General features: G+C 48.7%; 6 protein-coding genes across 6 annotated transcripts; 1 reads left to right on the top strand and 5 right to left on the bottom strand.

Moving 5' to 3' along the window:
- Positions 1 to 5,667: 5,667 nt before the first annotated feature.
- On the bottom strand, positions 5,668 to 7,974 carry EJ05DRAFT_520928 (WD40 repeat-like protein; the record flags this gene model as incomplete). The annotated part of the gene is made up of 2 exons (XM_033748752.1): positions 6,869 to 7,974; positions 5,668 to 6,813 (listed from the first exon to the last, which is right to left on the bottom strand). The coding sequence occupies exons 1-2, from the start codon at positions 7,658 to 7,660 to the stop codon at positions 5,668 to 5,670; spliced, it is 1,938 nt and encodes a 645-aa protein (XP_033596611.1). The 5' UTR covers positions 7,661 to 7,974.
- Positions 7,975 to 9,787: 1,813 nt separating this feature from the next.
- EJ05DRAFT_150797 (chitin synthase 4) lies at positions 9,788 to 14,063 on the bottom strand. The gene is made up of 4 exons (XM_033739316.1): positions 13,867 to 14,063; positions 10,587 to 13,804; positions 10,208 to 10,537; positions 9,788 to 10,150 (listed from the first exon to the last, which is right to left on the bottom strand). The coding sequence occupies exons 2-4, from the start codon at positions 13,798 to 13,800 to the stop codon at positions 10,050 to 10,052; spliced, it is 3,645 nt and encodes a 1,214-aa protein (XP_033596610.1). The 5' UTR covers positions 13,801 to 13,804; positions 13,867 to 14,063; the 3' UTR covers positions 9,788 to 10,049.
- Positions 14,064 to 17,385: 3,322 nt separating this feature from the next.
- EJ05DRAFT_443983 (HCP-like protein) lies at positions 17,386 to 18,662 on the top strand (the record flags this gene model as incomplete). Its single annotated transcript, XM_033742104.1, has 2 exons — positions 17,386 to 18,379; positions 18,427 to 18,662. 2 exons carry the CDS (start codon positions 17,386 to 17,388, stop codon positions 18,660 to 18,662), a joined length of 1,230 nt encoding a protein of 409 aa, XP_033596609.1.
- A 763-nt stretch (positions 18,663 to 19,425) lies between these two features.
- On the bottom strand, positions 19,426 to 19,846 carry EJ05DRAFT_150563 (uncharacterized protein). The gene has a single exon (XM_033739312.1). It carries the CDS (start codon positions 19,754 to 19,756, stop codon positions 19,481 to 19,483), a length of 276 nt encoding a protein of 91 aa, XP_033596608.1. The 5' UTR covers positions 19,757 to 19,846; the 3' UTR covers positions 19,426 to 19,480.
- Positions 19,437 to 21,751, bottom strand: EJ05DRAFT_541279 (uncharacterized protein). Its single transcript, XM_033749651.1, has 2 exons — positions 21,232 to 21,751; positions 19,437 to 21,081 (listed from the first exon to the last, which is right to left on the bottom strand). The coding sequence occupies exons 1-2, from the start codon at positions 21,359 to 21,361 to the stop codon at positions 19,937 to 19,939; spliced, it is 1,275 nt and encodes a 424-aa protein (XP_033596607.1). The 5' UTR covers positions 21,362 to 21,751; the 3' UTR covers positions 19,437 to 19,936.
- Positions 21,752 to 22,125: 374 nt separating this feature from the next.
- Positions 22,126 to 24,030, bottom strand: EJ05DRAFT_150592 (glycosyltransferase family 34 protein). The gene is made up of 3 exons (XM_033739313.1): positions 23,445 to 24,030; positions 23,114 to 23,396; positions 22,126 to 23,063 (listed from the first exon to the last, which is right to left on the bottom strand). The coding sequence occupies exons 1-3, from the start codon at positions 23,860 to 23,862 to the stop codon at positions 22,406 to 22,408; spliced, it is 1,359 nt and encodes a 452-aa protein (XP_033596606.1). The 5' UTR covers positions 23,863 to 24,030; the 3' UTR covers positions 22,126 to 22,405.
- Positions 24,031 to 24,465: the final 435 nt, after the last annotated feature.

The following is a 24,465-nucleotide window of genomic DNA, read 5'->3' as shown; positions in this document are numbered from 1 at the left end:
TGTCTTGCTGTCTTGCTCATATTCGGGTTATGAGGCTAACTAATTTCAATAGAATAGGTGGGCAGTGAGGTCGTTGTGTATGCATGCATGCATAGCGAAACGACCTGCTGCGCTGAGGACTGTTCTGTAGTGTACTGTTCTGTACTGTTCTGTACTGGGCTGTACTGGGCTGTACTGAGCTATACTGAGCTATACTGAGCTATACCAAACTATACTAAACTATACTGCATTGTACTGAACTATACCGCACTGTACTCCACTAGACCCTATTGTTCTGTCCTATACCGTACTGTTCTGCGCAATACCGCACACCCGGAAGCCCAGCGATGTATCCGCTAGCTAATTAGCTAGCTGGTTAGCTACCCATCCGCTACCAGTGCCACTTCTTCCCAATGGCTCTATTCCGCTACGATAGTAATTAGTGTGACTTGCTTAGGGCCGTAAGAAATGCTCTCTTTATACATCCGTCCATTAGTGAACCGCTGCCCGCAACGCCTCTGTCTTCTTCGTCTTCTTCTCGAGCAAGCGAGTAAGCGAGCAAGCGAGTAAGTAAGTAAGCCGGAGAAGTAATTAGTAGAGGGGAAAGCTAAGATAGTTAGTTATTTAATCTAATTAATTAGTTTTTTGGTTTTGGGGGTTCTTCTTTTTTCATTCTATTGTATTGGATTGGTTGGTCACGCTGCTAGTTAATTGATAGGGATGAGGGGATGAGACTACATTGCACACTGTGAAGCAATGAATGAATGAATGAATGAATGAATGATCGATTAATAGTCAGCTGTCTATCGTCACAGCGGACTTGAATGTTTTTATGTATCTATTTTATTTGATTTGATTTTTGTTTTTGTTTAATAATGCGAGTTCTGGCATTCGCGATTGAGTCCATATTTGTCCGATGCCATGCATGGATTGAATAGAAGGATTGAAGGTTTGTTGCTTTGGGCGGGTATACTTCAACACGGATGCACGCCCGGGCAGTTGGATATGTATCACGCACCTGCTAGAGAGTAGACATGCGATATCTGGGATATCTGATCCTGGTCGCAATCTCTCTCGCGTATCGAGACAGCGCTCTTAGGCTGCGTATAAGTGTGACAGAGTATAAGCTACGTAGGAATATCGGCTAGCTAGCCAGGCAGGCAGGCAGGCTATCAGAAGGTACGGTTGAGTAGTCTCTATCTAGATCTGACCTGATCTGATCTGGGATGCCATGCGACGCGATGCACTATCAAGTAAGCACACAAAACCCCACACCAGCGCTTCAATATCACACACAGTACAGCAGTCCAGAATTCTCCGCTAGAGGCATCGTCCCTGTGGAGACTACAGTTATAAATTTAATCACGGACATTTTGAACGTTTGCTAATTTAGTCTGGCAGATTACCGTGACCCGAAGAAGAAAAAAAGTAAAGGGGGTTTTGTTGAAGGAGCGGGTTGCAACTTGCCGTCCTGTGCGGGATGGATGATGCGGAGATGGGGTGTTCATTTCGATGGATTGAGGTCTGTCTTTGTCTGTTTGTGTTTGTTTGTTTGTGTTTTGCATAAAACTGCTTTTGCATGAATATGTCCAGTATCAAGGATTCAGTACACTGCGTGCCCGGTTGATACCCCAAGGTCAGAGTAATCATGTTAGTATGTATGTATTGCCCTGCCCTGTACCTGCCCTGCCCTACCATGTACCTACCCTGCCGCACCCCGTCCGACGATCCATCGCGGGACGATCAGTGTCATGCCATCCATGGGATGTCAAGGAATAATGTAGACATGATATGATCCGCCCCCGAACAAAAAAGCCCCCCTTGGCTTGTCCATCTCCCGCTATTTTTGACGCTACTGTGCCTGTTGATCGACTTGTTGATCTGTCTGCGTGCCTGCTTGGCGAGCTGGTGCTGGTTTTTTGGGCGATTGGATGGGATGGGACGGGGTGGATGTTAAGACACTGCGATACTGAGATGTGTGCGGGACTCTAAATCCAATGCTGAGTCTGAGTCTAAGGCAACTTCAAGGCAATAACAAGTAGTAGTAGTATCATCGTATCTCCCCTTTCTGTTGCTTCGCTAATACATAAGATTAGTGACTTAGTAGTTATGTCTGTATCTATATATATGCATCCTCGCACATACAAACACACACGATAGTAGTGGGAGTAGTAGTAAGTAAGTAGGGAAGTAAGTATGTTAGTTAACATAAGGTGGATAAGGAGTTGTCAGCTAGTTCTATCTGGCTCTATGTCTATCTCTATGTCTATCTCTATCTATCTATCTATCTATCTATCTATCTATCTATCTATCTATCTATCTATCTATCTACCTATCTCCATGTCTATCCCCATGTCTATCCCCATGTCTATCTCTATCTATCTATCTAGCTTAGTAGGAGGTATATAGGTAGAGCGCTACCATATTCTATTCTACTTTGGTGGGTTCAACTTCCATTAGATAGTCTGTACAATTAGGGGCATACCTGCGCAGTCTTAGTACAATGTTATTCGAAGATGAACGATTGATCATCCCGATCGCATAGCCTCGCTGCGTCTTGCTGGATGGGTAGATAGGCCGGCAGACAGACAGACTGACTGATAGACTAACTAACTAACGGATAGATAGATAGACCATCTCTTCTCTTCACGTTATCAAGCCTAGAAGCCAAAATGCGAATAAGCCAAAGTTAACAAAGCCTCTCTCGTGCTTAGCATTTGAACCCTTTAACCTTCGGTGTCCAACCCTGTTACCTTATCGCCTTGTTTAACACCGTAGAAGCTAGGTAACTTGTCCATTTAGCCTGCCTACCTGCCTATATATATATACACCTTGGTTATAGTAGAATAAGTAGAAGTTCTCCCATAAGGATAAAAAGATTATATAAACACAAGCTAGCTTAGTCCTAGAAGTATATCTACTATAACGATCGAGGACACATAGATCCCTTAACTAATCCCTTGGTATTATAATTATCTAGATTATATGTATTACCGAGACGCCGCCTAGTAGCCTTAGTGTCTAGTTCTACATACACTCATAGGCATTACGACTACCACGTAACAATACCTATTAGTATCATTACCGAGGTCTCATACTCTCGCCTTTTTGTAGATACACGCCTCCACCACTCGTAATATACGCTCCTCGCCCTCGAAAGTGCAAGAATATAAACATATTACATACTACTAGTGTAGATACTACGGAATGAATTTGTTTCTTTAGCGTATTATTTTCGGTGTTAGTCTATTAAGAATCTTAGTAGCAAGGGGATAGAAAAGAGGATGTAGAACCGGATACTATATATCGGTACTAATATAGTAATAGAAGGAAATAAATAAATACATGTACGGGGAATAAATAAGAGAGGGTAGATAGGGGAATGTAGATATCTCGTATATATGCGTGTTCTACCTTATGCCTATCTTATTTTTACCGCTTAGCCCGAATCTATCTATCTATCTTTCTATCTATACTTACTACGACTTAAATTAAATACCATCTATAGCTTTATATAGAGTAGGGGTTAATAGATATACATATCCCTAAGATATATTTAAGATATATACTAGATATAATCACGCTATATTCCGTGTCTCTAAAGTCTTCGTTAATTCTATGTCTAAATACTATTACTATCTAGTATTACTTTTCTCTTTTTTCTTTCTTCTCTTCTTTCTCTATCTAAAAATTTATTTCTTTTAGATATATATTAGTTCGTCTATATAAATGTGTCTAGACTCGCGATAAGAAGAGTTTTATATATCTTATCTTTATTTATAGTACGTAGATAAGACGTATAAGAGATGCGAGACCGGAGACGGAAGATCTATAAGTAGCGTATGTTAAGCTTATTAAATGCAGATAATAATAAGTACTAAAGTACATGCTCTTACTCTCTCTCTATCTATCTGGGAGATTACTAACGTAAGGCATGGCTTACTTTCATACTCTTGCCTAGGCCGTTATCTTACTAAATACTTAAATTTATCAAAGAGATTGAAGATATAAACACGAAAGGGGTTTCGTTTGGCCTAGAAACGTGGAAACATACAAGGCGATACAAGGCGACGAATAGAAAGTACTACCAGAGATGTAGAGTGTATAGATACTTGTACATATACACATATACAAATGTATGTATATATGAAAGATCCCCGGTTATCTACCTATTACCTAGACTATCCATAGCTATCTATATTTCCCAAATCCGCACCCGCTCTCCCTCTCACCCCGCCTAACATGCAGCATATTCTTACTACTGGTCTTGAATTAACTACATCATTATCACATCGTCACCACCACACACGAACCATAAACCAACAATACAATCCGCCAGGAGCGAAACTCCGTCGTACATATCCCATACCTCCATATACCTCTCTTCTCTTCTTTCCTCTTCTTCTCTCTCTTGACCCTCTCTTCTTAGCCCTCCCCTCTTTCTCTCTCTTCTTACTTAGCCTTCCCCTCGTTCTCTCATCTCTCTCCTCTCTTCTCTCTTCTCTCTCACTCCTCCTTTCCCTCCCCGTAGCCCCCTTTCTCTCCTCCTCCTCTCTCTTCCATATGACTATAGAGAAACATGTATATCTCTAGCTACATATTCGTAGCCATACATCCCTAGCCATACATCCCTAGCCATACATCCCTAGGAGAAATAGATATACACACACAGACAACACCCGAAACAAAAACCCAGAGGACAGACATGACACTCACATAAACATAAACAAGATCTACATGCTACAGCACGACGCACTGCAATATCTTGGATGAATGAAGGCGTTGCATATGATGGATAGACAGACAGCCATATACACACACACACACACTCTCTCTCTCTCTCTCTCTCTCTCTCTCTCTCTCTCTCTCTCTCTCTCTCTCTCTCTCTCGCATATAAACCCGCCAATGGATATCTTCGCTGTCACTATCATTCCATTACACGAGAAGAAGAAAAAGGGCATACATCCTATAGACGCGTGCGACGTGTAATAGCAGTCGAACCGACCAAACATACACATACATACATACATACATACATACATACATACATACATACATACATACATACATACATACATACAAGTACATAACGTGCACAAGCCCCCGGAGAACACAATCAGCCACATCCCATGCCATATCTCCCTATTTCTTGCTCACTCCGGGATGTAAGTCCGCCACATAGCACGACCATGAACAACGTACAAAAGACCATCGCCCCAAAGAGACCAGCAACGACACCACAACCTACGAACTTCTAACCCAAGTGGACCTTTTGACATTGAACGAGTATGTAATCACGATTATATTCATATGTATATGTATAAACCCCCCAGAAGGTCCAGTCGTCTCATTCTAGCCTTCTCAATCAATGCACCCTAGTAAACAAAGAAGATGATGATGAAGAAGAAGAAGAAGAAGAAGAAAAAGAAAGAAAAGAAGAGAAAAAAAAAGGTATCACGTATCCGTCAAGGCCTCAAACCATCAACGCCATACAAGATCAACCGCCGTTCCCAACCATGCAGGGTCAACAAGCACACACAAAAAGAAATAGAGGTAGGATGAGGGGGTATCAGCAGCCGTGTAATCATGTCCGCGTCATGCGTAGTCGGGCGTCTCGATCGTTCCATCCTGGCTGGCCATGCCATTCGTACGTACCATCATCAGCCCACGCCTTTCGTAGCTTCATGACTATACGACAATATCACAATCCATGCCCACGTTTCTTCTCTGTCTCCAGTTCCTCACCGTGGAGCGGTGGCTCCCTACATCATCCTCTCCCATCCAGTCCCACATCTCGTCTCCCCTGACGCCCCACTGGTCTCCCACATCGCACCTCTGATACTCCATCAGTCCACCCACCGTCGAGTCTACATTCGCGACGAATAGGCTTTGCCCGTCCGGTGTAAGACTCATACCTCCAAGTGCGCCGAAACTGTCCAGAACTTGCGCATTCTTCCAAGTCCTTGCATCCACGATACTCACAAAGTCGTCCGCTTCGGCGATGAACAAAGTGCGGCGTCCGCTACCTATGGGTGAGAAGCAAAGGACGCGTGGGACGCTCATTTTGGACTGTATACGCGCCATGGGCATGTCCCAGCGACGGGCGTCGTAGACGAGGACGTAGTGATCCTGAGCAGCTGTAGCGAAGGTAATGCCGTCGTCTGCCCAGGCGCAGGCGAAAGCATCGGCGTCCTTGTGGTGCAAGAGCGCCTTGATAGGGCGACCGTTGTCGGTGCGTGTGATGTACGACTTGGCGACGCATTCGGCTGGGCCACCGGTGGCGTCCCCGACAATGAGCCGCATCTGGCCGTCGGGCGAAGTTGCGGCACAATTGATCAAGAAGTCATAAGTAAAAACATTTGTGAAGCGATTTGTGGCGCAGTCTAGAGTGCGAAGAGTGGAATCGTTGGAGCAGAATGCGGCCTGGGTGCTTGTGTTGCGGCGGTCAGGAAAGGTATGGGCGTGATTTGTGATCCCGTTGTGTGTGGCGGTGACTTGACCCATAACGTGCTTTGACCCGATATGAGTGTCGAGGTATGTGTAGGCGTAGCTTCCCTCAAAACTCCCCGCCACTAGAACATCCTTTGAAGCGGACAGACATGTGGTGGAAAAGCGGCCTAGGGGGCCATTCGAAAGTTCCATGACACATGTGGCTTTTTCCGAAGTGTCAGTACGCATTATCTTGGCTCGCCTATCGGATTGTGTAGCATAATACACATCGTTGGCGGATGTAGAAGCAATCATGTTGAGGAGCTGGTAGTGGTTGACAAATGGTTTATGCTTCCTCGATAGTTTGCGGAATTTGAAAAACCTCTCAGTGTCGTCTGGGCGTTCCTACAACTCTCCCTTTAGTATATAGAACGCAACAAGATAATTGGGGGAGGCTCACCTGCGAGGCCCTTCTCTGCCTCTCATTGAACTCCCCACGATCAGCGTCATGAAGATGGGCAGACATTATACGCGGTCGGACCTGGCGTGCATTCCTCCGCGTTGTGTTCAATTTTACCCAGTCGATGCCTTGATTGTCATAGGAGTCGTCCCTGTCAGCACGTATCTCGGAAAGAGCAATTCCAGGAGAGATGCATCCACCAACACATTGGCCTTCGCTACAATGACAGGCGACTGGCGTTGGTGGGTTAGGTAGTCGGTAGATTCTCCAGTCATGCAGAAACTCTCGGAAGGTCCGCTTGTGACTGTTCTCAGGTACGACCGGTATGTCTCCATGGGCAGCGGGAGTGGTGAAGGCTATGAAATTCGACGGCGATGGACTAAACTGGATACCCGAACCGAAAGAATTGTCGATAAGTGATGGTGTCAGTGTCACGTATTCAGCTTGTATTCCATAGTGAGACGGAGTGGTTCCTATCGCTGCTTCTAAGCTTTGCCAGAATTGGGAGTGCGCGATGGGATGAGTGTGCCACAACGGAGGAGTGTGAATCTCATCGGTATCATGTCCCGACGCGAAATACTCCAGGTCAAATGCATCTATCTCAAGGGCTTCCAGCCACGGTTGGCTTTCCATCGCTTCGTCTACCTGAGCCACAGAGCTCTCAAGACCATCATCAACAGATTCTTTCTCTAATTCTCCGAGATGTGCGGCGAGGAGATGGTCGACCGAATCTAGGTCAGGGATTGAAGATTGACTTAGGACAGAGACAAGCTCACGGCTAAGATCACCCATATAGTGTCCTGCTAATGTCCGGGCAACGCCTGTCGAGATGCTGGTGAGATGGAACGAATACCCTCGGCCGTAAGAGGGCAACGCGACTGCCGCTCAGTGAACTAAATCGAGATATGACTTGCCACACGTCCTTCGAGGTATCTTCTTATCCAATCAAGAGAATCAGACCAGATGAACCAACTCTTCTGCGCCACACAGTCCGTATATATGATCGTGTGGAGAGTTCGTGGGCGTCAACGTTGACGTTTACTGACTGAGGAATATCTGAAATAGACAGTAGAGTAGAACCGTAGTTTGATTACGGTAAGAGGCTGTACCGCAGAGTAGGTGGCAAAGCCGGGAGAGCGTATATAAGTTTGGGTGGTTCACGGGCGGACACTGCTTGATATTCTTCGGTAGTGAGCAACCGAGAATACCGTCCCCAAGCTCTTTCTCCCGCGATTCACTCAGTCTGATCAAAGATAACAACAGGTTCTAGACACTGTCATCGGATCGAGAGCGCAGCGCTGATTGTAGGTGAGAGAGGTTGGGTGGGGTCGGGCAGTACTGCTGCGCAGGAAGACCAAGAAGAAGGCTAGCGCCTATGGATCCGGATTGCAATATAGATTGCAGCTCTCCACCTCCACGGGAAGCGTGGGATGGGGGAATCGAGCAGCAGAGAACAGTGCTGGGCTGTAGCAGCTTGCAGCGTGCAGCTTGCTGACAGACAGGGCACCGACAAAGACAGGGAACAGCGCAGTTTCAATTTCCCTGACTGCACGTCGTGTTACTCGGACGGCCGGAATGGAAGAGAGCGGAGGTCACTGGAAAGCCGCAAAGCTTGAAAGCTGGGGTCAGAAATAGTCCGAGCGGATGGTCAAGTAACAAACGACCACGTTTTCATGGCTTTTTTGACGAAACCTGAAGAAGCGCTCCACAAGAGAGATTGAGAGGTAGAGAGACATACACACACAAAGTGCTTTGGTTGTAGGAGGGGGTGGGCGCGGTTGGCGAAGAGGCGGGGCTCAGTGGGCAGTGGCAGTAGCAGTGGCAGTGGCAGGCAGCGGGACGATGTGGATGGCGGCACATCATGGCACATCATGCTCACTCACATGGGACTCTCTCATCACTCGCAGACGCACTTTTGACAATCTAGGTATCATCCTGCTACAACCACCATCACCACCACCCAACGCCCGTCTTCTACTGGGCGACTCGCAAAGGAATGACAGGATGAAGGAGCAAGGACAACCTGGCCACACTCCACGATTGGTGTAAGACGCACACGTTTGGATCGGCCAGACACAATGCATCCACACCCGCATAACGTTCGTTCATCCTCTCTCTCCCCACCTCCCAAACATCCATTGCAGTCCACTCTCCCCCTCCAAGATATCTTGTGTCTCTTACCCCGTCCCATGCCTCACGCTCTCGCACAATAATGTCCACCAGGCTGGAAAGGGAGTGACTTCACGGTTTTGACACCTTTCACCACTTCACCTTACCATCATCATCACGGCCGCTCCGGCCGAGCATCTGACTGCAGTATCACCATGTTAATACCTACCTGCTTCGGTACGTAACCATCAATACAAGGGGGTCAAGGGCACATGGCTGTCTCCGACTCGCCCCCTTGCGCGGAATTTCCCCCCATAATGAATGTTGGGCCGGCGCAGCTCGAGCAGTCTGCATTAGGCCACTTGCGAATGACTTGCATCTTTATCATGCGCAGCGACTCTGCAGGTACTGCGAAGCCAGCTTAACGTGGTAATGCTCTGCACGCACTGCTCACTGTTCGCTGCCCTCGCTCGGCCGGGCTCCCTCGACTCGTACGTTTGATGCCAAATCTCGCGGAAACATACTCGTGCTTGTGAGCAACCTTGCATGCAAGTCTTGTCAGAACCGACTCCTCTCCGACGGATCCATGCGGGAAAATGGCCTGGAAACGGCTTGTTGCGTTGCTCCGTCCATGCAGGTTGTAGCTATTTGAGGGTGACGTGCTACAGCATCTACGTGGTGACAAGGTAGTAGTGTTCACTGCGGCACGTCAGACTTACCTCCTAGTCACTTTATTCATAAGGCAAACGAGTCCACGAACATGTTCCTCTGTTGCCAAACATTGACAAGAATGATAAAACATCGTCAACTAAATGGATAGTAGTATTACCCTCCTTAATGTTGGGCCTAGAACATGGAAAGAGTATGAGCATGCAGTGTACACGACTTGTAACGCCCAGATTAGCCAACCCTCCGAGCCCTATACTTCATCCTCTGGTTTGACATCCACTACCGTGTGCTAACGATGGTCGCAAAAGTACACGCTCTCAGGTGAGCTGACATGATACTCGAAATTAAGAAAAAAATAATAATTGGCTGTTCCGCCTGCCATGACTGCGCTGTGCAAAATAGTCTAGGGTTCGTAATATGAGTCGTGTCCGTGCTGCATGGGCCAGCCGCCAGCCGACGTTTGCTGTTGTGACCACCCGCCACTGGGTGCTTTCAATCGGCGCTCTGTTTCAACTCGTTAATAAAGCTTGAACACAAACAACGCATCTCAATGTGACGTACCAGCTTCAAAATCATGCCATCGCTTCATTGTAATCTTGCTGCTGTCGAACTCGCCTTCATATTCGAGTCCGGCTTTCTTGGTCTTTTCGCCCGATGTTTTCCGAGTATCACCCCATGAGAAGTCGTCAAACTTCCAGTAGGCATATGTTGGTAGCACAAAGTTCCAGATGGGAAGCGAGAATAGATAGATGATCATCCACGCCACGTAGGACCAGCGATGAGCAGTCAAGACAATGAGGACGGCTGGGAGACCCAAAATGAGCGCTAGAAGCACGAGAGGGATAACAGGTACTGCTGTATGTTCAATACCAGCTTTGATGGAAATGACAACTATGGCTCTGTTAGCTACTCTCCAGCCGAGAACTTCTACTAAACTTACTAAGATATATGGTAAAAGAAATGGCTGCAGGCAGAACCAGGGTTCCGACTAGTTCAATAAAGACGACGAATTGCATACTAAAGCAAAAAGTACCGCACAAGTCACGGACGAGTACCAGTTCCATCAGGTTATGCACGGTACTGTTGATCCATCGGCGACGCTGCGAGAGGAGGACCTTGAACTCGTCTGGCACAATAGTTTTGCAAACAGCTTGAGGAACAAAGATTTGCTTTCGTTTAGGGAACGTGCGCAGCATGAGAGTTGACAAGTATCGATCTTCACCAAGCAAAAGTAGGTTCTTCTCATGTAGAGTCTCCACAACATTTTCCGAGTAATGTTCGACGACATCGGGATTGGCAAGAATGGGTACCCAGTAATTCTGCCCACCCTTAGGAGCCTTGATGCGGTACATGCAGAAGCATCCTGGAAGACAGGTGACACCACCAAAGACCGATTCGAAGGACTTCGACAGATGATGGGATATGAAGTATTCGAAAACCTGGATCATGGAGACCCAGCTTTGACGTTTGTTCGCAATCTTAGTCTCGCCACACAGACCCATGACCTCAGGATCCTTCACCATAGCCGAGATCATGTGTGTAAGACTGTCAGGGAACACCTTCGTATCGGCATCTACCATGAGAACAATTTCGTAATAATCGGGGGAAATACCGGTGATTTTCCATATTCCGTTGAACATTTCGTATTCAAGTTCAGTCATACGCTCATCGAACATGACTTTCTGGAGGAAGGACATCAGGATGATCTGGCTGTCGCGCTTTCCACGATTACCAGGTTTGGCATTTTGGGCTTCATCGGGAGTTCCAGTCTTGACAACAACCATCATTGGAACACGCTGCTGCTTCTCGAATGGGATGACGGACTTGTCGCCATAATCATAAAACCCAGAATAAATTTTGGCCATGTTATGACGCTTTGATCCACTGGCGACGGCCACATAGGAGAATGGCTGGACTTCGTGAGGAAGTATGGCGTGATCTTTCATCATACCAAGTGCGATCTCAGGCGTGGTGAGCTCTTCACCTGCACCCTTGACCATACCGTCGCAAATGACCAAGATAAGCTTGTGACTGTTGGGGTAATCAGTGGTGGCGATCGAGTCCAGTGTGGTTCTCAGCCCGTCTTCACCTTCCGAGTAGCAAGTGACTAGGCAGATATTGTGAGCAAGTGGATATCCGAATGGTTGGTAGTCAGCTGGAGGTTGGGGAACCACTGCTTCGTGAACGAAACCAGCTGGCCCTGGACCGTCACTATCCACTACACTAGAATATCGTCCATCGTTGTTACTTGAGAGCATCAGACTAGAGCGCGGTTCGTGCGCTCCGACGAGAGTTCCTTGGCTTTGGTTGACTTGGCTATACATTCCAGACTTTGACTTCAGAAGGGCGGTCGAAGCCTGGCTTGCCATAGTTGTCGGGCCAGGTCGTCCCTTCGCGGAGACACCTTTGTCCATAGCGTATGGACTCGTGAATCTGGACGTCGATGGGAAGAAAGCGCTACCACGCGCACTGTTGCGGTTACCTGGAGTAATGGGGTCAGCCAACTTTGGCGGTGGTCGGTAAATGTCGTCGCTCCACTCTTCAATTTGCTGATTGCGGGCCTTCTCGTTCATTCCACTCATTGATGTTTTGGCAGCGCCAAATTTCTTGCATAAGAACCATTGGAAGATTAAAGCGAGCATGAACTTTATGACGACAATGGACAGGATAAAGATGAGCGAGACATAGAGCACCACTTGAGAGGCAATGCAACCAATGGTCGCAGTATCGATCACACCGACTTTGATAATTTCGGTGAAGCATCGTCCCATCTTTCTGTCTGCACTAGATGAGAAGGACTGGGTAACGTCAACCCCTCGAACGTTGGGGTTTTCACGGAGAATGTCCCAGTCGGAAGGATACGAAACTTGTGACTTGTTGAAGAAGCTGAGGAGATTCAAGTCCAAGACATCGCTTCCATAGACCATCAAATTGCGGCTTGAGTTTCGAATGTCATCCCACGTGAAATAAACATCTCCAGTGCTACGCAAATTGTAAAAAGTATTGCGCGCGTCTCGTGAGGTATGGCAAGAGTACCCAAGATAGTACGGGTTGGGAGTGTTGTTGTAATGGCTCGAGCCGTCCTGGTTGAAATCGGTACATGGAAAGTACCAGGCCATGTTACCGTTACTGTCAACGGGAACATCAGAATTCTCTGCTGGAGTGATGAGGCCCTTGCAATTGCCGTTGACGTTCTGAAACATGAAGCTGCCATCCTTACCACCATGCTTCTCTGGAAGATCGAACAGGACATTGGCGTTTTCTGGAATACCGCGAACCCAGGGATGTCGAGAGCGTGACAAGTCGTAGGCCTTTCCGTGGAATATCATGAAACCCGAATCAACCTTGTTGATCTGTAACCGATCTCCACCGCCGTTTGGGCAAACAGTCTCAGTGAAGCCGAATGTGAGGTAACCGACGAAAGTTGCGATGAGGATAATGATACTGACGAGACCCATTTTCTCTCGCCAAGCACCTTGCTGTGCCTTCTGAGGCATGCCGAAACACTTGAGAATGGCACCTGGCGCCCAAAATGTGACGACATTGCAGTATATCCTCCAAAGACTAGGCGGGTTGGCGTTGTCCCTTTGCTTCTGTCGCTTCTTCTCGTCCTCCCTAATTTGTTTCGTTTCTTTCCGCGTAAGTTTCCGGGATGCCCTGCGAGACTCCACTCGTTCCATCGGTATAGGGCCATTTCCATTCCTTCCAGGCAGATTTGATGCCTTTTCCTCATATGGAGTTGGGACACCATCACGAGTGCTATCAGAGACAACGGTTTCGCCGTCTTCTAGTATCGGATCGTTTCCCGTCGTGGATGGATGGACAGCCATGTTCTGGGCGTGTTTCCTGTAGTGGTAATTGGGATGATCTTTGTCGAATCTCTGGCGTTCAGGTCTGACCAGACTTCGCTTCCGGCCCAGGTCACCACCACCACCGCGCTGTTGCCCCATCATGTAATCCGAGGAATCTATTGGCGGTGATTGAGGAGAAGGGAAGGCATTGGAGTGTGACTGAAAAGGTGATTTCTGTTCTGTAGGAGACGGGTTCAAGTATTCGGCGTCAGATGGTGCTCGTCGGCGCCGATTAGAAGGTGTGTTGCGGTATGAACTCTGCTCGTCGCGAGAGGCCATACCAGGCCGCTGAGGTAACGACATGGTACTGTGGTAATCATCTGTCAGTTTTCCTATGCGATGAAGCACAAACACGCGATTTCTACGCACCTATCAGTGACGGCAATGCCGTCTGTTTGCTGGGGTCTTCCAGGCTCTGAGAGGACAAGACGTGTTGATGTATGACGGTGCGAACGACTGAACGAACGCCGGAGGTATGAACAATGGTATTATAAGATTACGTTGGGTGTGGCCGTGGGCGAGGCTGAATGAGGAATGAAAGAGGTTGAGGTGGGCTGGTGGTGGTATTGGTGGAACTGTGTACCAGCGAATGGACGTGTTTAGGTACTAGGCCCAAACGCGAAGCAAGAACGATCGTGAAGAAGTTGATAAGGTACCTAGGTATAGTATAGCAGCGTAAACGAAAGACTGCTGCTATAAACGGTACAGGACGGTAACGACGAGCAACCAGACCCTCGTCAAAAGAGCGAGCGAGGTTCTGAGTAGGATTAGAATAAGATCGGGGAGGAGAGGTGGACAAGGGAGAAGAAGGGGGAAACCCTTGATGGGTGGATGCTGCCTGCCAAACCCCTGGCTGTGTCGCTGGGCCGGAGCTGGGGCAAAAAGCGTGGGCGCGGCTGGCTGGGCGGTGGAGGTGGTGGTGGAAGGCTAGAGGAACTGGCAGCTTTCAAACAAGAGAGACCCTTTGCGCGACCGGATGGCGGGCAAAAATAAAGAAGTTTGTCTTAACTGGGCTCTAGTTTACCATATATGGCACAGCGTAGGTTGCCCAACCAACTGAACGCAAGGGAACAGTGGGGAGCCAGTATTACCGGGGCATGTTTTGGGATGCGGGCTGGACTATCGCCATCTTATTTTTGGGCGCGTGGTATTAGCTAGAGCCTCCCTTCTTATCCTTTTATCGATTGCGTGCACTCTCGTGGATAGATGGATAGACATCATGGACTACAGCGCGCGTAAGTTGCCTCGCAAGGCTCGAGCTAACTGCGCATTTTTGCAGCGGTGCAGTGGGAACGACTTGCCTCAACCTGTAGACCTGTCTTGATGAGGTGAGTTTCTCGCGCGGCGGTAAATAGTAGAATTCATCGTTCGCTGCTAGCCATGGCGTGTTCTTGACAGCCAAACTTCGCCACAGCTTCTTTCCTTTGCGCTGTGTCAATGTCTTCCGACATAATTAATAGACATGGAAGTGTCGTAAAGTACGAAAGTGGACCAGATTGCGGACCCACCATATGTCCGCTTCTCGGCAAGGCTGTTCGAGGAAGGTTCTGCAAGTGCACGAGCGGCTCACTCCAAGTCCAACAAGGCTATTGCTTTGCTACAGTAATTAGTATCTGTACCAATTCGAGAGCGCACCGGTCATTACTTGCTGGAAGTCGAGCTTCAAGCTGGATGGATGTTCTGTCCTGCGCCATGATGGACGGTCCTCTTTGAATCAGTTGCCTCATTTGCGTAACATGGAGAATGAATGGTTTCAGCCATGCGGCGCTCCGAGCCCCTTTAGCAGATCTCTACGTTTTGCCGATCTGCCATGCGAATGTGATCCCTGCTCTCTCTCTCTCTCTCTTGGTCTCATTTGAGCTTCGGCCGAATTGGCAGCTTCTTCTTCCAGATAATCCCCTCCCGCATCCATAATTAATGGGCAAAGGTCTTGGACAGAACGTTCGTCATCCTAGCTTACCTTGTGCTTATCGCGTGAATGGACAAAGTACTTTTATCCGCAGAGATCAAAAGAAGATGCATTTTGACTACGGTAAGTCCTGCTGTGCTATCTTCCTGGTCTATGAGACATGGCGTGCAATAAATACATCAGCCCTTTCGTTCGGAGAGCTGGGTAGGCAGGTGTCATCGACAGTGGGCATACCTCTACTCGAATAGTTGTAGTAAGCAGAACGTTCCGGGCGCCAATCCAGATGCAACCTCCCAACATCATCATCGTCATCCCTTGCCAACATGCATGCCCGCCATCTATACTGTCAAGCGACAAAATGCCTTAAGTAACAAGGCTGACAGCCGACACCACGGAGACATACCGTGTGACACGCCTGCGCCTCCGATCCCAAGCGTAACCAGTACGAGAAGATGCAGGCCCGCGTCTGGCATAGCTTCGGCGGCATCCCTTTGGACGTCACCTAAACGTGTTCAAGTTGCGGCGCCATGGCATGATTTTATTTCAGCTTATTGGCACTGTGTAGGCATAGAGTCTGAAGGTCCACCGGACTACGCGCAAGCGTCATAGCGAGCCTTGGATAATTAGTGCTCAGATGTTCTGTACTTTTTCTAATTAGGCTCCGCTGGTGCTGGCGTTCACTTCCGAAAGCTGGAAGCTGGAGATCAATAAATTTTACGACCGGGAGCGGCGCAACGCTTGGCCGTGAATCAGCAGCCGCGATTTGGCTGCCTTACTCAACTCCGAAAGTGACGATTCAGCCCGGTGCCAGCCAAAACTCCTGTTGTACTGCTTGTCTTTCCCAACTTGCTACAGACTTCGGCCATCTATACGGCCACTTGATCTTCTTAATCACCAGTCATTATTCAAGACCGGTTCAGACTCGTTGACCCCGATCCTTGTCCTGTAAGGTTGACCTCCATTCGCCGTGATGCCTTGTACCTTGTCCGTTTGATCGCTGACCCTGCATGTAGACTAGGTAGCCTAAGCCAAAGACATCAGTATCGCTCTCGCTCAATTATCTCTGAACCTCACTTCGAATCACCCACAACTCAGCATCCTGACAAGTCAACCGTATACGACAGACAAGAGGCTGTCGCGAGGTACAGGCGATACGTCAACGTACTTGGTGGTCTAGGCCTTTTCTATTTACATGCCCGCGAGGTCTCGCGAGTATACAACCCAAGATTTCGCATAGTGCGCGGTGGGGCCCTCGCGTTGCCCCTTGACCCCGTATCTCTATGAGCACATCACAAAAGAATGGCACTTCGCCATCTGCGGAGACTCGTAGTCGCAACTCATTCCCTCTAAGGACAACTTCCAACTTCGCCCATCCGCTTCCATCCGTCACTCTCGAGGAACACAATTCTCTTACCGAATCTAGCCACAACTTCTCTAGACAATCAGAAGGCTCGTCGTTCATGTTAGACAGTCGTGACCACTCCCAACGAAATTCCAGAGATGTGGAGACCCCGGAGCCAGCAAGAGATAGAGATTCGGGAACACTACCAATAACAAGGGAGATCCCATATCGTCAAGGACAGGTTGAGACTAGTGGTGGCACACATCGACAATCGCAGACCGCGCACATAGCTCTTTCTGCAGAAATTGAACACGTTCAAGATGAGGATAGTCCACAAGGCAACGAAGAACCTGCACCCCAACTACAGTACTTTCACAGACCCTTTGAGACTTCCAGACAATCACCAACGACTCGAGCCCACGTACAGTCACCCAGTGCTTCCTCACACTCAAGCGAACAAACAACAGGCCGTGGTGAGCTTCCGATGCCGGGCAATGGTACTCGTGCGACCCTAGGACAGGATCTCAGGGGACGAACGAATTCCCCGCATCTCTCTGTATATGATTCGCCTAGCGGCTCTCCTATACACTATGGGCGTGGCGTATCCTCAAACAGAAGGTCACCAGACAATCGCCCTATGTCGTATGTAGATCTTCTCAATGCTCCGTACTCTCAACAGATTGCCCCGGCAAGCGGACTGGGAAACTCGGGCCTCCGAAACGTTGTAGGCAGCAATGCGTCATTATTAGACTCCAAAAAGACCCTCGATCTATATCGTGCCAATTTGAAGAAGACAACGGAGTCGTCTGTCGCCTACGAATTTGCCATTTACATGGTGGGTATTGCTAAAGACATCATGGCTAGTGGGGAGAGTGCCGAGACTGCTGGGATCAATCCAGCCGAATTGTTGAAAGAAGCACAAGCCGCCCTTCAGCGTTTAGCGGACAAGAGTTTTCCGTTTGCACAGTATTACCTGGGGGACGGCTTCTTCTCCGGCCTGTTCAACAAAGGGAAAGAGGATTATGGTCGTGCGTTTCCGCTTTTCGTCGCTGCAAGTAAACATGGTCACGCCGAAGCAGGTTATCGGGCTGCTTTGTGCTACGAATATGGCTGGGGATGTCGTCGTGATTTTCAAAAATCTGTCCAGTTTTATCGAGCATCTGCAGCAAAGGCACATCCTGGTTCCGCTAGTCGTCTTGGCGTGGCATGTATAAGAAAGGAGCTTGGGTTGACTGACAACTACCGAGAAGGTCTGAAATGGCTCAAGCGCGGCGTTGATAGTGCAGACTCACAGTACAATGCTGCGCCATATGAGCTGGGGTTACTTCATGAGACCGGCTATGGCGCGGATTGTTTCAAGGATGAAGCCTACGCTGCACAGCTTTTTACGAGATCAGCTGAACTGGGCCACCCGGAAGCGGCTCGACGCATGGGCGAAGCTTATGAACACGGCCTTCTACACTGTCCGAAGGATCCAGCACTGAGCATACACTTCTACAATATCGCCGCCCAGGCCGACCACGAGGAAGCTATGATGAATCTATGTGCATGGTATATGGTCGGCGCAGAGCCTGTACTGGAAAAAGATGAAGCCGAGGCCTATGAATGGGCCAAGCGCGCAGCGGACCTAGGTGAGTTCGCGGGTCAATATCGTTGATGAACACTAAACACTCCATAGGTCTTGCTAAAGCTGAGTATGCTTGCGGTTACTTCACGGAAATGGGAATAGGATGTCGCCGAGATCCTCTAGAGGCTAATGTCTGGTATGTCAAAGCGGCCGACCAAGGTGACGAACGAGCGAAGCAACGCCTTGCTATCATCCGCGATGCCGCGGCTGGAGGGTCCGGGATTCCTGATAAACAAGCCAAAGCGCCCAAGTCGCCAAAGGACAAGAAGGACTGCATTGTCATGTAATGACAAAGCTTCACCCTACTACACCATTTCTCATATACATCTCGACCATTATGACCCATAATGCGTGGTGGTGATGGGACAACAAAAGTTAACATATGAGTTCATTAGCCGTATTTGGTGTGTTCTTTGGAAAATTTTCTGTCTTTGTTGCATTTTAAAAATGGTCGCCTTCATTTTTGACCACCATACCTTCTAGGGGTGCATCATCGGGGTCCATCGGAGTTCAAGCATTGACAGGGCTGGACGCCTGGCGAGTCTTATTAAGCACGCAAAGGACGAGCGTAGCACTTATGGTATGATGTGGTGCTCTCCTAATGAGGTAGACGAATTGTTGTAGAAACAGGTAACGAACGAGTACGAGCATCGGCAGACAAGCAAGCGCATTTCAAGGGGGTTAGTTAGTTAGGTAGCACGCACACGCACCCGCGAGCAAAGGCTTCGCGTCATAATTCTAATTTGTTCACATGCACCTAATCTATTTGTTTACTGATGGATCTTCGTCCTTGTTGATCTTGCCCTGCAGCGTCGTGAATGGTTAAAGCGTTGGAAGGCACTTTTGATGTCTGGTCGGTGAGACTCGGGATAATCGAACCAGACGAGAGAGTGCCCACATGGTGAACTGAGTGATACGGAAGCTACGCATGCCTGGTTGAATCCATGATTGCTCTTGCCCACCGAGGCCACTCTAGTTATTAGCATATCAGCTTCACTACATACCTTCATCCTTTAAATAAGCAGGCAAAGCAGATGGAGTGGAGGCATCCAAGTTCAAATGACCGGCAAACAATATAAGATATCATTCAAGTTCTCAGGTTTCGCTAGGTTGGTATTAATATATAAGTTTTGTTCGTTCCTTTCCAGAATAAACCCACAAACGCCTGCTCGACGCCACATAAAAAAAAGGCCGACAAAAGGGAGAAGCAATGCAGCTCTACAGAATTATGCAGAAGCCCATGTGGTATCATAATACCGGTATAGATCCAAAGAGCGACGCCACCAAAATATGCATGCAAATTATGAACCTTGTGTGTGTGTGCGTGGAAAATTCGTCTCTTCCTTGTGTCATTTCTCGTCCTTGGTGTCATCCGTGTCATGAGTCATATCATCATGATTCATGGCAGTTCGAGCGTGCCCAGGGGGATACACGCGTGGGCTCTGGGTATTAGAACAGCTATAACTGCTCGTGTGATTGAGGACATGCTATACTCTCCGGAACCCGGCGGCAAAGTCCAAACACTGGCAATGAAGGGGACTGTCGGTGTACAGGATGATCTTCAGACCCGAACGCCGGTAGCTGCATTCGCAACACCACTCCACTTCAGCCTCCTGAACCCAGAGGACGCCTCTCTGCCACAGGGCCGGAGATCACCCGCAGCGGTACCAAAGGCTTCTGTCCTGCCAGCTTCTTTGCCGACCATGTAGCCTGCCGAGAAGCTTATGGCACTGAAAAGCACCATAACACCGGCACTCATGACCCAAGTGAGCAGCGTCGGACTAATATCCTCCATACTAGACGTCCGCTTAACTTTCTTGGCCGTCCGACGCTCTTTACTGCTGCTCCGAGGAGCTGGGGATGATTTGCGTTTGCCATCAAACACGATCGGAGAGTTCCCAGAGGAGGGATTCCCAGGCTGTGAGGAGTCGGTGGAGTTCCTTTCGCTCGGAGTCATGTTACCACCTAGGGCAACAGACTCAGGGACCATACGTATAGATGTCGGTTCTATACGTGATGATGGCGCTGCAGAAGCAGTGTTGTTGGTCTGTGGAGTAGATTTTGGGAGGCCTCGTGCGGCGGCGCCCAAGGAGAGGAGGGTGGAAAGACTGGCGCGTAGTACTGCATCGTGGTCTGCTTGATGCGAAGGGGAGATGACGTTATAAGGTGAATGCCGTTGCCCGGCGTAGGAGTGTCTCTGGGTTGTAGATCTTATATGTGGTCTTCCTGAAGTGTAGCTACCGGACCGCATGGCTCTAGGTCGTTGCACTGTTGGAGGGTGGGTGAAGGCGTTTGGTTGAGGTCTGAAAGACAACGTGCTTCCTCGAGGATAGTTGACAGCGGTCGAGTTTTCGTCATCATCGTATTCAGCCGCGGACAAATCTTCCGATGAGGCTGTCGAGGCATCGTGCTGCTCGATATGGTGCAACTCGTTTCGCAATAAGGATGCGCGAATACCCTCATTCGACGACATCATAATACGGTCCGACTCGCTCTCACTCTCCTCATACTCCTCCTGACTACTCGCCCCTGTACTGTTGTTGTACATTCGATCTCCTAGCTGTAGCGACCCGGTGGTACGAAGGCGCCTTCGTCGACGAATATTGTTATCATGTTGCACACGCAGGCCTTCCGTAATGATATCGTCGGGCGCGACCGACGACAGTGAGGAGGAGGATGGTTGCGACGAGACTTCAATCCACGAGTCTGTAGAGAGTATATTGTAAGCAATGTAGTCTGGTATGTAGATATCAACGTCATCCATGGTGTACATGATGCAGAAGATGTTGTATGGTATTTGCCAGTGGAATGGCGACTCGGATACACCTCGAAAGACATTACATGTAGAGTACGTACCTTCTGACCTGTGACGAGCACCAGGTGGTAATGACGCTCGCAGAGATCTCACAGCCTGGACAGTAGGCCGCACGGGTTCTTGTTGAGTCTGATCGTTGTGACGAGGTGGTGGGGCGTTGTTTGGAGACATGACGGGCAGGTGCTCGTGTGGCTCGGTGAGGAGTGCTCAGTAAGTGAGATTGTTTCAGTCCCGTATAGAAAGAAAAAGGTTGAAGATGACAGAGAGATCAAGAGCACCTCTTGACTATATCAGTCCTATCTCAAGGAGTCGGTGAGAAGCTGGCCGATCTCGGTATCTTTGTTCCCCGCTGAATGCGTGCTGGACCCTGCAGGCGAGTGGAGCGAGGGGTTGGCGCCGCGTCGAACCCTGAAGTCGAGCGGCTATTGATCTTTAGGAGAGAAAAGGAAATCTTGCTATTGAGCGTGGGAAACGACAATGATATGAAGAGGAAGACAAGGCGCAAACATGTCTGAGAGTGGCTGGCGTGTGAGATGGAAGATGCAGGGCGTCGTAGTCAGCTGGCGGGCATGTTGGCAACGTGATAGTGATAGGGCAGCAGGACAGGATGGGATAGGCAAGTCACTGATCACGCCCCGGAAGGCGGTGATCCCCATGGCATACCTATGCTCTATGCTTGGACAGTGGACAGTGGGCAGCAGTGAATAGCCATTTCTTCATTGCGCTTCCACCAGCTATCTCTAGTCTTGGAACTGGTGGTTATAATATTCTGATACTGATGCTGCACCCCACATCCGGATCCGTCGGCCAGTGCAGGAGTTGTGGTTTATAGTGCAACGTGTTCCAGACAAAACCTGGGCGCCGCATGCAAGAGGTTTATGCGGTAAATCAACCTGTCGCCAACATTGTCTCTTCTTGACCGTGCACAGTACGAGACCTCCGAGATCCAGACATGCTTTGGAGATGGAGGTGCATGGTCGAGACTATCTCGGATCCCCCTCCGCCGAGATCATTGCTGCTGTTGTCCCCGTCAATGCCTACGTCTAAGTGTTGCTAATCAACATATCCCTATATATATGTTACAACATCTGAATACAAACCGCCAATGCCGCTAAGTGTAAAAGTAGAATGTTAATATGGTATCCGAAAGTTGAAATAGTGTGACAAGGCAACATCCATGAACGCCGGCCCGGTGGTATCTTTGTTGAAGCTGACTCAGCTGTTCTTCGTCCCTGTGAACGACTCCGCGATCCTGTCTCGAAACTGCTCCCACATACCCCTATTGAGTCTGTGGCTGAGCTGACGAAAATTGTACATTTCACCCCAGCAGTCACGGCCCCATTCACAACCAGCCATATTGACCAGGAAATCTCTGTCCTTCTCTTGATAATGAATTTTTGCATTCTCCGTCTCTTTAGTCTCTCCGCCACATGCTCCGGGAGGAAAGCTATTCACTTTTCGCTGAGAGGTGAATGCAATGTGTGGACGCACCCATGGGAAGTTCGTATACATGTGCTCAAGTGCATCTTGCTCTTTATGTTCCCATTCCATATGTTTCTGCTCGTAGCCAACGGGATCCCACCAGATGTCTAGTAGGCGATCGGTCCAAACGCTGCGACGAACGAAGAAGGACCCAAGATTGAAACCCCCGCAATCTTGTGAGAGGATGAAATTAATAGATTCTGACTTGCCGTCTCCTATTGCAGATCGCGACTCAGAGTCGAGCCACTCTGAAGTAAAGGGATGAGAAATGTTCAAGGGGTTGTAGTAGTTGATGTCCCGGTAGGTATTCTTCTGGAGGTCTTTGAACAGGTGAGATTGTAGGGAATATGAAGGCTCCATGATGAAAGTGTTGAGGTCGAGCCACCAGAACCTATATCTATTAGTATCTGCATGTTTGATAACCAGGCGGTATAACCCTACCATTCAGCATCTGGATATTTACGCATAGCGCTCCTTATCGTATCAACCTTCTCCCAGCTTTCTCTCCATTCGTGAGCATATCTCTTCTTAGTGCTCATGTCCACAATGTCCAACTCATATCCCCATTTTCTTGCATAGTGCATCTTGTTCTTTACGCTATCTCTTTCAATTGCCCATTCTCGAGGACCTTTCCATTCCATCACTCCTCCTCCCAAGTTCGCTGCTAATATTATAACGAATTTATTTCCACCGCCAAAGGATCGCCGCACAACCATGTGTAGCGCTAGACATCATCAGCAATACACACTGCCATATCAGACGCCGTACTCACGTGTAACATAGAATATGAAAATCCCGAGCAGAAATATCAAGAGTCCAGCCAGTCGTAGCCTCAGACGCCATACTATTCTTCCAGCAATTGCTATTAGTCTCCAACTCCCATTCTTTGCATTAATTCGTTTCCATCTCCGTTCGAGCTTCTCTTTCTCTGCGTACGATGTTATAGGTAGACCACGCGACAACTTGCGAAAGTGTTTCGAGAAGAATCCTTGCTTTCGCGTCGAGAAAGATGCATATCCCTGGACTTCTGCACTTCGGGCTTGAGCCGAAGCCCATGTTACATTCCCGTTGTTTGGGAAAGTCCGGACCGCGGGACTTGATCTTCCACTGGATTCGTCATAAGGAGCTGTGAGTCCTGGACTTGACCAACCTCCGCCTCGCGTAGGCGAAGGCGATCGCGAAAGTGACATGCGACTGGAATCGTCGAGCTGCTCGAGACGGTAGAGGGACCAGGTGTCGGTTAGAGGGTCAGGACACGCAGTTTGAGGCGTGCTGGATCTTTTATTTCGCGAATAGCAAATAGCAGTGATATCAATCGTGAAGCTCGTTTCCGCTTAGTCTGGGACGCCAGACACCACCAGTTAATTACCGGAAAACGCTGTCACTGCCGACAGCTTGTGAAAGACAAAGCTCCGAACCGTAGGTCGTCAAATGAACAAATGGCCAGTGCGGACCGCATGCGAACCGCTACAGCAGTCAGACTGGTGTGTTATGTTCACGCAGTGAACGGCGCTCAGAGAATCGCATCAGCGCATAGTAGTCGCGACACCATAGAAGAGAAAGAATGAAGGAAGAAGAATTAAAGAACTCCTAAGAGAAGGGCCGACTGGGGAATCGCAAATGACAGCTTGAGGTGGATCAGATGGAGACTTCATATTTAGCGGCCTTTTCCCTGAGAATAGCGTGCTTGGACAACAGGGAGGGGCTGTCGAACTCGCTAATTTCCCGTCCATCCATCCATTTTTGACTATGGACGACCCCTGCACATATGAGGCTGAACGTTGTCCGGCCTC

Source organism: Pseudovirgaria hyperparasitica, assembly GCF_010093815.1.
Source record: "Pseudovirgaria hyperparasitica strain CBS 121739 unplaced genomic scaffold EJ05scaffold_17, whole genome shotgun sequence".
NCBI classification, from domain to species: domain Eukaryota; kingdom Fungi; phylum Ascomycota; class Dothideomycetes; order Acrospermales; family Acrospermaceae; genus Pseudovirgaria; species Pseudovirgaria hyperparasitica.
The sequence above is the reverse complement of the archived record's forward strand: the minus strand, read 5'-3'. Positions and strand labels throughout refer to the sequence as shown.